The sequence below is a fragment of the Orcinus orca genome, chromosome X (genome assembly GCF_937001465.1).
Source record: "Orcinus orca chromosome X, mOrcOrc1.1, whole genome shotgun sequence".
Lineage (NCBI taxonomy): Eukaryota > Metazoa > Chordata > Mammalia > Artiodactyla > Delphinidae > Orcinus > Orcinus orca.
The window spans coordinates 14,457,707-14,470,302 of NC_064580.1; the positions used below are offsets into that span (position 1 = coordinate 14,457,707).

The 12,596-nt window shown below is 44.0% G+C and overlaps 1 protein-coding gene across 7 annotated transcripts in view; it reads left to right on the forward strand.

Annotated features, from left to right (window-relative positions):
* Window positions 1–12,596, forward strand: part of REPS2 (RALBP1 associated Eps domain containing 2) — a 223,933-nt gene that overhangs the window by 132,383 nt on the left and 78,954 nt on the right. For 4 of the 7 annotated variants that reach the window (XM_012532959.3, XM_033427889.2, XM_004269646.4 and 1 more), the window contains one exon: window positions 2,900–3,036. The exons of 2 other annotated variants lie outside the window; for them this stretch is intronic. In XM_012532959.3, coding sequence (XP_012388413.2) covers window positions 2,900–3,036 — 137 coding nt within the window. Of the gene's footprint in view, window positions 1–2,899; window positions 3,037–8,129; window positions 8,416–12,596 lie in introns of those variants that run through there. One more of the 7 variants, XM_033427893.2, reaches the window with a different exon arrangement.

Genomic DNA, 12,596 nt, shown 5'->3' on the forward strand with positions numbered 1-12,596 from the left:
GTGCTGGGAGAGGGGCTGCTGCTCTCCGGCCACCTAACACAAAGAAGGGGCAATGTGATGTGACCCTCTTGCTGCAGGATGATAACGAATAGGGGGAAAGTAGCTTTGGAAAGCGGGAAATACCGTTAAAAGGTAACTAACATTGAAATGTCCTATCATGACAAGGTGCACACCAAAAAATAGGAAGTCTGGGGGATAAAATCTAGAGTAGGGAACTAAAATGCTTCGGCAATTTCAGTGCAGCTCGGAACTTCAGGTAAGCAGTGTTTGTGGACTGTTTCATCCTCTTAGAGCCTCTTCTCAACTTCACAGTTTTTAAGTCAGTAGAGGTTAGTAGAAGAGGGAGAGCCAGTAAGGCAGTGCTGTGGTTGACATCAGACATCAGAAGGGAGGAATGAAGAGAAATACAGACTCTCATAGAAATACTAGAACCTCAAAGAGGGGAAATGGTGTTGAGACTGCTCTTTACCAGTAGACTGCAGTGGGAGACAGGATGCTACGTGTGTGTTTTCCAAGTTTTGCTTTGGCTCTTAGTGACTTTTTTCCTCCTTTGGCTGCTAGATGTATTCCTGAGAAAGTGAATTTAAATCGGATCGTATTTTGTATGCTTGCAATATTGCCAATTTAAGGAGCTCTCATCTCCTTGTAAGTCAAAGAGTTACCCCTTGTAGAAGGTACAGATATCTGTGTTCATATTTTTAAAAATAATAGGTACACTAATTCGTTTTGGTAGGAAAAGAAGTTATAGTTCCTGTTTCTCTCAATGGCCACCACATTTGCTCATCCTGTTTTTGAAGGATGAATGGATCTTTTACAAGTTAGTCCGTGCTGGCTTTAGGATGTAGGAATAGTAACATTTATCTGCCTTCATAGTAGGCAAACCCTTCTCTGAATGGCAGAAATTGAACCTCACAGTTTTTACTTCTGCTGGCTTCCTCTCAAAGCGAGTGAAATGACAAAATCTCAGTCACATATTCTATTATTAATATCTCTGCTAAATTTTATATACGATTCTTTTAGGGATTGGTCTCTTGGTCTAATTTGGATGTTTTTGTTTTCACTACACCCAACTGGGTCCTTACTGAGACCGTGAGAATTAAATTATTGTAATCCTCCTTTTTAGAATAATAAAGCCATGTAGAAATGTAAGGGAAAGGAAAATCACCCTTCTAACACTGCTGCGTTCATCATTTTGTTGATTCCCTGCACATTTATGTTTTAATTGGTTGCAGTCATAGTTTTACTGTATCACTTATTGGATATTCATTTAACTTTCCATATAAAAATACAAATACGCAGGTTATATATGGAAGTAAAATGGAATAAGATGTAGTATGAGATTGTGTGCTCAATTATATGTATGTGTGTATATATACACACGCACACACATGATTTATACATGTACACATTATTTTCTCTCTCTTGAGTGAAAAATGTCACTAGAGCTGTATCTGACATAGAAAGTTCTTTCTAGCCAGGGTCTCTAATTTCCTTTTTTAATCAAGAGTTTCCATTTGAAAACTTTGTTGTCCTTTTCTATGGATTCCCTTTTATTCTGGTTGAAAGGATCAGAGCACCCTTCCTGCTAGTTCCTGCCTGCCTTTGTCTTGCCTGTCTTGCCAGTTGTGTTACAGGGACCACCCCAGAGCATGTCACATGCCATTATGGTGGCTTTATTAAAGATTGCAACCTTGCATGACAAAAAAACCTCTGGACTACCACAAAGAAACCTTGAGGAAGTTATTCAGGAAAATAAGAACTTGCTGTGTCAAAACCAGCTTTACTAAGAACTGAAGTTGCTTAATAGTAATGGATAGATTCTAATTTCCTGAGTGCCACTGTAATAGCTAAATACTAAGACACTTTTCTGAGTTTAATTTATCTGTAGGGCACATCTCTGATCAAAGGTCATTTTCTTCTTTGACAGGAAGTTAGCTCAGAAGCTGAATAGAACAGACATAAGATGTACACATGAGCTTCTTAGAAAATCATATTGGGAATTCATCCGCAAACTTATTCCTAACCGATAGAGTAATGTACTGAGTTGAATTAATTTAGAAAATAAGTAGGGCTCTAATATATAGTCTAGCTGTGCCCCAAGTTTTCTTCCCTGGCTCATAGGCAGGCAGTCTCAGAACATTTTAAAGATATAATTTAGAAACTGAGACTGGAATTTGAATGAAACCTATGTAACCTTCTAGCTATGTGACCTTTAGCAACTTACTTAGTTCCTTTTTCATTAAATGCCGTGAATTGGAGTTATAATCTCTGAAATTGCCTAGTTAGCTCCTGCCTTGTTACAGATTGAGAGAGAAGGTTAAGAGGAGGCTTTTGCTTTGAAAATTTCCCCAAACCTGTATTTCTCATGGTAAGACAACCAAGGTCCCTCAACCTGACTGATGTGTGTTTTCCTCTCCTGAATTTCATTTGTGGCATATTCCGTTGAACATTTGATTCTTACTCTCAGCTTATCTGTCCCAGTTCCATATGTGCCTGTTATCACGTTTGCATGTAAACAGGAGAAGGGTTCTGCGGTCAGTTAATACCATGAAGCCCTTCTATTAAAGTATGGAAGTACCTAAGTGGAAGGGTTTACGTGTTATTAACAATTCCAACCGAAATGGATTTGAATTTACAGAAAGCGTTCCCTCTGGGGTAAGTTCAGGTCTAAGGTGTAATAAGAGCAAAGAGTTTAAAAAAGGTTGTGACTCAGGGTTGGGGGTTGGGCGCTTGTTGCAGCTGGTGTGGTATCCAGGGGGCAGCACCGTATCTGGCTCCTCCGGGAACTCAGCAAGCCTTGGCAGTCGCTTTGCCTTTTGTGGGTATTTTCTGTTTCAGCCCAGTTTCAGAGAGTAAAGCTTTGCTGTCTGCCTTCTGACCTTCCCTTATTTTGCTGCAGATCCTACTCTAGCACCTCCATAGAAGAGGCCATGAAGAGGGGCGAGGACCCTCCCACCCCGCCACCGCGGCCACAGAAAACCCATTCCAGAGCCTCCTCCTTGGATCTGAATAAAGTCTTCCAGCCCAGTGTGCCAGGTGAAGTGCCCCTCTGCGCCCCAGCCCTTCCCTTTCCTGTTGGAGTCATTGGATGGGTGTCACTACAGAGGCCTCTGTGGGTCCAGAGAACGAGCAGACCTGGCCCAGACGGCCTTCACGTGGCTGGCACATAGATATCACGTGTGTCTGGAGCCTTGCCCACACTTGCTATGGACCAGGAATTATGAAATTCTGTACCCAGAGGATGAAAATGCTTCCTCCCCAGACAGTGCACTGAGTGTGTGGCCAGGGTCTTGTTCTCTGCATCGTGGTGATTTGTGTCCAGGATTGCCATCTGTGATTTCCTCAGACGCTTATGCCGTTCTTCTGTGAAAGGTCTCGGTGGTCAATGCCTGGCCGGAATTTTCTGCATTTTATCCTCTGGTGAAGATCCTGTGTCCTCCAGGCTTAATGCTTAAGGGGGCTCTGCTGTCTAAATCTGACTGATGGTTAGGTGTTTAGTGTGGGCATCTGGGTCAAGGGCTCCTTCAGTTGGGCTGCTCTGGGGCTTCTGGGGATGGGACTTGCTGAAGGCAGCTGCTGTACAGCTGGGCTGGAGGCGGGGAGTGTGGGGCGGCCTGTCTGCTCCCCTGGCTCCTTGTGAAGAGGAGCTGTCCTCCCGGGAGCCTGCGGAACCGCAGATGTGAGCCATGCCTTCACATGAGTGAAGGTGCTAGCGTACAGCTGCTGTCCCAAGTGTTATTTTGGGAGGCGCAAGGGCCTTTCCACTGACTAATGCAGGCAAGCTCTAAATACAATGATTTCCTGGAACTTTTTCTGTATCTCTGTGCATTTTAAATCAAGCCAACCTCAGATGCTAGTGATTTGCAGATGATTATCTTTTTTACTAACACAAGGAAAGAATCTCCTTGGCTCACACATGAGCGTGACCCCTGTGTCCCGGCAGAGCTCAGCATGTTTTATTTGTTCTAATAAAGTACTCTCCTCATAGTAAAGTTATAGATTGTTTTTTAATATACCAGAATCTGGAACTCTCTATGAAATTTGATTCTCTGCCATGAGTTCATCAGATAAAAATTTGTCTTGAATTTTCCCCCATACTTTGATCCAAATTCTGGCATAATTTCATAGTAACTGGTATTTGGGGTGGGAGTAGCCACGGATGATGATGCTATAAAAAATTCACGTGGCTGGTGGATGTTGACCTCGAAGGTTTTTCTGTGGACACAAGAAGGTTAAAACAATCTGGGCAAGCATCTCCGTACGTTTTCCTTGCAAGGAGAGGCTGGAAACATGCCCCCCCCTCAGGCTGTGTCTCTCTCCCCATGAGGAGCGCCAGCTATGCTGCAGAATGGATGGGTCGTGGCCTTTACCACGTGGCACCCTAGAGTGGGAGAGAGAAGACTGAATTTGGAGTTCAGCTCAGCTGCTTATTAACTATCTGATTTTCAGCAAGTGGCTTAATCTTTTCTGCCTCTCAGATTCCTAATTTCGAAAACAGGACCAACCCTCAAGAGAATTACAGGGTGTTGATGAGGTAATAGATGTCATTCAAGTAGTGCCATGTTTGGCTCCTAGGCACTCACTCCCACGGAAGACCGACGGGGAGAGGGGGGTCTGAGGAAAGCCCCTGACTTCCTGACCCCCGGTGGGACAGTTCTGTGCCTCGTTCCTCGCAGTCCCCGGGATGGCTCGCAGAGGTACCGAGCTGTGGCCACCTGTGGCAGTAGCCCCTCATTAACATACCTTGTCTGGGTCCACTGCCCTCCTGCCCTGTCGTGCTCGCCTCACACCGAAATCAAATGCCCGCTCCCAAGTCCCAGCGGTAGGGGCTGCTTTCAGGAGAGCCTGAATTCAGACGGCTTCTCTTTACGTCTCCGATGTTGATAGGACTTCAAGGGAAAAGTATTTTCATTTGATAAATGCCAAAGAATAGGTAGGTGGGTGACATCTGTATTCATAGCTTAATTCCATCGTCTTTCCAGTACAGGTTTACACAAATGAAATTTTAACAAGCAGTTTAAATTGATCACATGAGAAACAGAGCATGTCTGCATTATGAAAAGCAGGTGGTACCATTTCATCTACTTAATTTGTTTGCCTGTGGGTTAATTCTCACAGGAAAGTACAAGGGTCTGTCTAAACTATGTAGAATTTTAGTGTAGTGCATATTGCTAGAAATTACTTATTAAAACTCTGACAAGCTAGGAAAGCACGAGGTAGAGTCTAAACCAGTCACCATAGCACCGTCAGTGAGAACCGTGGTGCCCACGTAGTCACCCCTCTGCCACACTTGTCTTCATGTGTCACTCTAGCTAAGCTGGGTCACACTGTGCTTGCTGTCCTATATCCTGAGCTTCCTGATTAACCCTCTTTCATAATATGGAGCTGTGTCATTTCTTCGTGCCTGGGTGACGTGGTTGATTGCGCCCTGTGGGGCTTTCTGTGTCCCCGTCTCCCCCCATCTCGTTCTCCTGTCTCTACCTCATAGTGTCCTCTCGTGCTCACATGCTGCTCCCCTCTCCTCCCCTTCCCTCTCTGTTTCTCTCCTCTCCGCCCGCCCCCATGGAGGCATGGACCTCTCTTGCCCAGGCTCCGCCACCAACCTCTCTCTGCTCTCATGTCATAAACAAGGTAGAGGTTATTAATGACTTCGTATCTATATCTTTGTTTCCTTGTCTACTTATTTTCTTGGGCTGAAGTCGGAGATGCTGAGTCAGAGGCCATATACCTTTGAAGTGTAGATACAGGTTGCCAAACTGTGCTGTCAAAAACTTGTACCTTATGAACTTATCCCACTGGTTACGTCACCTGAGAGTGTTTCCTCACACCCTCATCAGCACTGGGTAATGTTCATCTTTTTAATCGTTACCTATCTGATAGACAAATGTTTGCATTTCCTTGATTCCTAGTGAGCCTGAACAGCTTTTCCTGTGTTGTTACTAGACATTAATATTTCTTCTTTGGTGAATTGCCCGAGTGGAGGCACACTTAGCTTCCGGCGCTCCTGCTCTTTGCCCAACCACAGAAACCGCTTGTCTCCTCTTCATTTTTCCTGTGAGGGCCTGGACCTGTCTTATCTCAGGCCCTTGGGAATGTGAAGGTGGCCTTGGGGAGCCTAAGCTAACCTGCTCCTTCATGCGGTCCATGTTCTTCCAGCCCCCAGTACCCCATCTTTTAGCCAACTTTATCACTTAAGACAGACTCTACCTAGGCCATCCTGTTTATAACAATAGAAGAACGAGGAAAGGGTAAAGAAAACAGGGAAAGATAATGTGCGATGAAATAAGATATGAACTTGAATTGAAAAGGAAAGATAAAGTGAAGCTAATGTTTTTAAAAATGAGAATCACAGGATTGTGAAAAACAGAGTGAATGAGGCTAAGTTGCTGAGTCAGAGTAGCCTAAGGTGGAGCGATAGTGTGGAGAAGAAGTAGGATGGAGAGAAGATGCAAAGAAGCAAGAATGAAAGAGGGAAATGAAGGAAAAGGTGAGATGGTTGTTATATAGTGGTGATGATGTTTATACAGAGGGAGAAGCAAATAGGATAAGAGCCTGAGGAGACCAAGCGGGGGCGAGCCCACAGACTCGGTATAGGATTCAGATAGCATTCAAAGGACTCTTGGGAAGGAAGGAATAGCTCAGAAGTGGGTGGCATTAATGCCTTCAAATTTATGATAGGTAACATAATATGGGGAAGAATAATGAAGGATTGTTTTAGATTGTAAATCTATAAAAATGAACCAGGCCAACTCTGGCAGTGTGGGATAGTTGGCTTTAACCTTGATATCTGCAAAGAGGGTGTGAACATGTGATTTGCAGGAGTCTAGACTATCCCAGGGCTCGAGATAGGTAGGTGCTAGCATTACACCTAAAGCGTGTGTTTTCATAGGGAGAAGTTGACGTAATAGGATCGCTGTGCGGAAAAGGGAGCTCACCTTTGTCATAGCTGATTCAGGCCGTGGAGCCATCCTTTCACAGTCCCATTGTAGCTGCTCTGTTGGAGAGAAAAAAATGTGCAAGAAGGTCTAAGGCAGTGATGATGCAAGCATACAAAATCTAGAGGCAGTCAAGCCTGGGACTTGCTCAGTGAGGTTTAGATTTTATAGCTCTAGACTTACAGCCACGTAACATGTTTTATTACTGAAATTCCTGTGAGAAAAATCAGACAGTGAAGACGATACTTTTTAGATCCTAACCTCTTTTTCCTCACTGGAACAGTTGTTTTCATAAGGCTTCCCCCCACCCCCGTAAAAGGGTTTATTCTGTTTCACTGTGTGGGGTGGGAACTCCCCTCCTCCCACTTTTGACACTGCCCTGCCTCCTCCAAAGCCATGGGTTTGCAGCCCGAGGTTTCCATAGTGACGGTCAGCTGCCTCAGTGCTACACACAGCCCTGTCCAGCCACTGAGCCTCCGCCTGGCAGAAAGGGCAGAGATTACGGAGTGGGGGGGGGGGCAGACGTAGCCATGCCTTTAGAGATTCAGACCAAGAATCTTCATCATGTCCGCACAAATCTAACAGGGGCAACTTGGTCCCTTGGATAGAGCTAGCTGCCGCGCAGTGGGAAAGGAAGTCCCTGGCAGGGCCGCCACTTCCCAGTGCCACCCCGCTTACGTTAAGAAAGGAGAGTGCATTTTGGTGGACAGCTCTTTCCACCACATCCCGTATGGCCGAGGACACTGAGAGCCACATGTTCAAACCATTACGATGGCCAAACAAAACACATCCATGGGTAGTATCTGCCCCTGGGTAGATAATGTCCTCTCTCTGCTTTAGACACACTGATAATAAAAGTTCACTCCATGGTTAAGAATTATGGTACATCCATCTCATGGAATCTTATGAAGCTGTTAAAAAGAATAAGGTACGTGTACTAAGTGGAGAGCTGTCTGAGACGAGTGAGAAAGGCATTGGTGCGTGATATGTATGTTTTTCATTGTATAGACAGTTTTTCGGAAGGATACTTGAAAAAGTGGTAACAGTGGTTGCCTCTGGGGAAGAGAATAGGATGACCGGGGCCCAGGTGTAAGAGAGAAACTTACTTTTCATTGAATATCCATTTGTATCTCTTCAGTTTTGCCTCACGTATAGATATTACTGACTACAAAAAATATACTTTTCACTCTATAGCTGCAATGACCAGATGGCACCTGAGAGTACCACAGATGGCCTTCCCGGATGAGTTTATCTGTCTCAAACCTGCCTACCAATCTGTATCCAGGGTATTTTTACAACCGATCTGCTGCCACCTCCTAGAATGGAGCTGAAATGACAGAGCATTGTTTAAGGCTCTGATATGTTCTTTGGATTCCTCCTCAGTGGTCCTCCAGCACTGAGGAATAGTTTTGGAGGACTTCCCATAGCCTCCATTGTGAGATGTATGGATGGGCAAAGGGTTGTGATAAGGGCTCTGTCTTTTTTTTTTTTTTTTTTTGCGGTACGCGGGCCTCTCACTGTTGCGGCCTCTCCCATTGCGGAGCACAGGCTCCGGACGCGCAGGCTCAGCGGCCATGGCTCACGGGCCCAGCCACTCCGCGACACGTGGGATCCTCCCGGACCGGGGCACGAACCCGTGTCCCCCGCATCGGCAGGCGGACTCCCAACCACTGCACCACCAGGGAAGCCCAGGGCTCTGTCTTAATTTGGTGGTGGTGGGGATGTGTTTATTGAGTGATGAGCTGAGAACAATCTGTCCTGGGTTTTCTACAGATGAATATTTCTTTCTGCAACTTTAATTAATTAATTTATTTATTGGGCTTCTTTGGGTCTTTGTTGCTGCACACAGCCTTTCTCTACTTGCGGCGAGCGGGGGCTACTCTTCCTTGTGGTGCGCGGGCTTCTCATTGTGGTGGCTTCTCTTGTTGTGGAGCACAGGCTCTAGGCACGTGGGTTTCAGTAGTGGTGGTGCACGGGCTCAGTAGTTGTGGCTCGCGGGCTCTAGAGTGCAGGCTCAGTAGTTGTGGTGCATGGGCTTAGTTGCTCCGAGGCATGTGGGATCTTCCCGGACCAGGGCTCAAACCTGTGTCCCCTGTATTTGCAGGCGGATTCTTAACTACTGCGCCACCAGGGAAGCCCTCTTTCTGTAACTTTAGAAAAGGTAAACCCCTTGGGAGTAAGAGATGGTCTCAAGACCAAACTTGCCTTTCAAGTTTTCTAAAGGATGAATTTGGCCACACAGATGGCTATGACCTTATAGATTTCCTTATTGTATCATTGCTGTGAGAGCTACTTGTTCCCTTTTAAAATCTAGTAGGATTTTGAAATCTAGTGGAATTATGGGATTCCTGCCCCATGCCCAGACTTTGGGGTCCACAGTACATAGCCAGCCAAGGGTTCAGTTTGTCAGTCTAGACAGTTCTTTTTTTAAATGAAAGCTTTACTGAGGTATATATAATCCACGTTCTATAAAATTCACCCTTTTAGAACACTCTTGCACTGCTGGTGGGAATGTGAATTGGTTCAGCCACTATGGAGAACAGTATGGAGGTTCCTTAAAAAACTACAAATAGAACTACCATATGACCCAGCAATCCCACTACTGGGCATATACCCTGAGGAAACCAAAATTCAAAAAGAGTCATGTACCAAAATGTTCATTGCAGCTCTATTTACAATAGCCCGGAGATGGAAACAACCTAAGTGCCCATCATCGGATGAATGGATAAAGAAGATGTGGCACATATATACAATGGAATATTACTCAGCCATAAAAAGAAACGAAATTGAGCTATTTGTAATGAGGTGGATAGACCTAGAGTCTGTCATACAGAGTGAAGTAAGTCAGAAAGAAAAAGACAAATACCGTATGCTAACACATATATATGGAATTTAAGGGAAAAAAATGTCATGAAGAACCTAGGGGTAAGGCAGGAATAAAGACGCAGACCTCCTAGAGAACGGACTTGAGGTTATGGGGAGGGGGAAGGGTGAGCGGTGACAGGGCGAGAGAGAGTCATGGGCATATACACACTAACAAACGTAGTAAGGTAGATAGCTAGTGGGAAGCAGCCGCATGGCACAGGGATATTGGCTCGGTGCTTTGTGACAGCCTGGAGGGGTGGGACAGGGAGGGTGGGAGGGAGGGAGACGCAAGAGGGAAGACATATGGGAACATATGTTTATGTATGACTGATTCACTTTGTTATAAAGCAGAAACTAACACACCATTGTAAAGCAATTATACCCCAATAAAGATGTTAAAAAAAAATTTACCCTTTTAAAGTGTACAGTTCAGTGGCTTTTAGTGTATTCACAGTGTTGTACAGCCACCAGTATTGTCCAATTTCAGAACATTCTCACCACCCCCAAAAGACACCCCATACCTGTTAGCAATCATTCTCCACACCGCGCTCCTCTCCCCAGAGCCATGGGCAATCACTAACCTGCTTTCTGTGTCTATAAATTTGTCTGTTCTGGACAAATATATATATATAGTCTTTTGTGATGGGCTTCTTTCACTTAGCATCATGTTCGCGAGGTTTATCCATGTTGTAGAATGAACCAGCACTTCATTCCGTTTATGGATGAATAAATAATATTACATTTTATGGATATGGCACATTTTATTCATCCATTTGTCAGTTGATGGACATTTCGGTTGTTTCTACCTTTTGACTATTACGAATAATACGGCTGTGAACATTCATGTACAAGTTTTTGTGTAAACAAGTATATGTTTTCCTTTTTCTTGGGCATATACGGGAGTGGAATTTCTGGGTTATATGTTAACTCTTTGTTGAACATTTTGAGGAACTACTGAACTGTTTTCCAAAGCAGCTGTACCAGTTTACCATCTCAGTAGCTGTGTATGAGGATTGCAATTTCTTCATATCCTTGAAACCTTTGTTACCGTCTGTCCTTTTTATTTTAGCCATCCTCGTAGGTCTGAAGTGATGTCTTATCATGGTTTTCATTTGCATTTTCTAATGACTAATGATATTGAACATCTTTTCCTGTGCTTATTGGCTACATTTATGTCATCTTTGGAGAAATGTCTATTCAGAATCTTTGCCTATTTTTAAATTGGGTTATTTGTCTTTTTTTGTTGAGTTGTAAGGGTTCATTATATATTCTGGATACAAGTCTCTTTTCAGATATATGATTTACAAATATTTTCTCTCATTTTGTGGGTTGTTCTTTCACGCTTTTTGATGGTGTCCTTTGAAGTGCAAAAGCTCTTCATTTTGATGACATCCACTTTATCTGTTTTTTCTTTGGTCATTTGTGCTTTTGGTGTCATATCTAAGAAACCATTGCCTAAGGCTTCCCTGGTGGTGCAGTGGTTAAGAACCCGCCTGCCAACGCAGGGGACACGGGTTTGAGCCCTGACCTGGGAGGATCCCACATGCCGCAGAGCAGCTGGGCCCATGTGCCACGACTACTGAGCCTGTGCTCTAGAGCCCGTGAGCCACAACTACTGAACCCGTGTGCCACAGCTACTGAAACCTGCACACCTAGAGCCTGTGCTCCACAACAAGAGAAGCCACGGCAATGAGAAGCCCGTGCACCGCAGCGAAGAGTAGCCCCCACCCGTCGCAACTAGAGAAAGCCCACGCACAGCAACAAAGGCCCAATGCAACCAAAAATAAATAATAAATAAAATAAATAAATTAAACAAAAAAAGAAGATACCATTGCCTAACTCAAGGTCACAAAAATTTACTCCCCTTTTCTTTTAACAGTTTTATATTTTTAGCTCTCACATTTAGGTGTGTGATCCATTTGAGTTGATTTTTGTATATGGTATGAGATAGGGATCCAGATCCATTTTTTTGCATGTGGCTACTCAGTTGTCCCAGTACTATTTGTTGAGAAAATGATTGATTCCCGTTGAATTTTCCTGGTACCCATGTTGAAAGTCAATTGACCATCAACATAAAGGTTTATTTCTGGACTCTCATTTCTATTCCATCGATCTATATGTCTATCCTTATGCCAGTACCGTACTGTCTTGATTATTACAGAATTGTAATAAGTTTTGAAATTGGAAAGTGCATAACTACCCACTTTATTCTTCTTTTTCAAGATTGTTTTGGTTATTCTGGGTACCTTGCATTTTCATATGAAATTTAGGATCAGCTCGTTAATTTCTGTTTATTAAAAAAAAAAAAGCCAGCTGGGATTTTGTTAGGGAGTGTATTGAATCTGTAGATTAGTTTGATTAGTATTGCTATATTAATATTTTTTCCCCAACTTAATTGAGGTTAATTGACAAATAAAAATCGTATATATTTATGGTGTACACATGGTGTTTTTGATTTTTTTTTTTTTGCGGTATGCGGGCCTCTCACTGTTGTGGCCTCTCCTGTTGCGGAGCACAGGCTGCGGACGCGCAGGCTCAGCGGCCATGGCTCACGGGCCTAGCCGCTCCGCGGCATGTGGGATCTTCCCGGACCGGGGCACAAACCCGTGTCCCCTGCATCGGCAGGTGGACTCTCAACCACCGTGCCACCAGGGAAGCCCTGTTTTTGATTTTAACAATATTAAGTCTTCCAGTCTTAATGGAAGAATGTATTTTCATTTGTTTAAGTATTTCAACAATGTTTTGTAATTTTCGGCATAGAAATTTGTACTTCTTCAAATTCTTACAGTCAGCCCT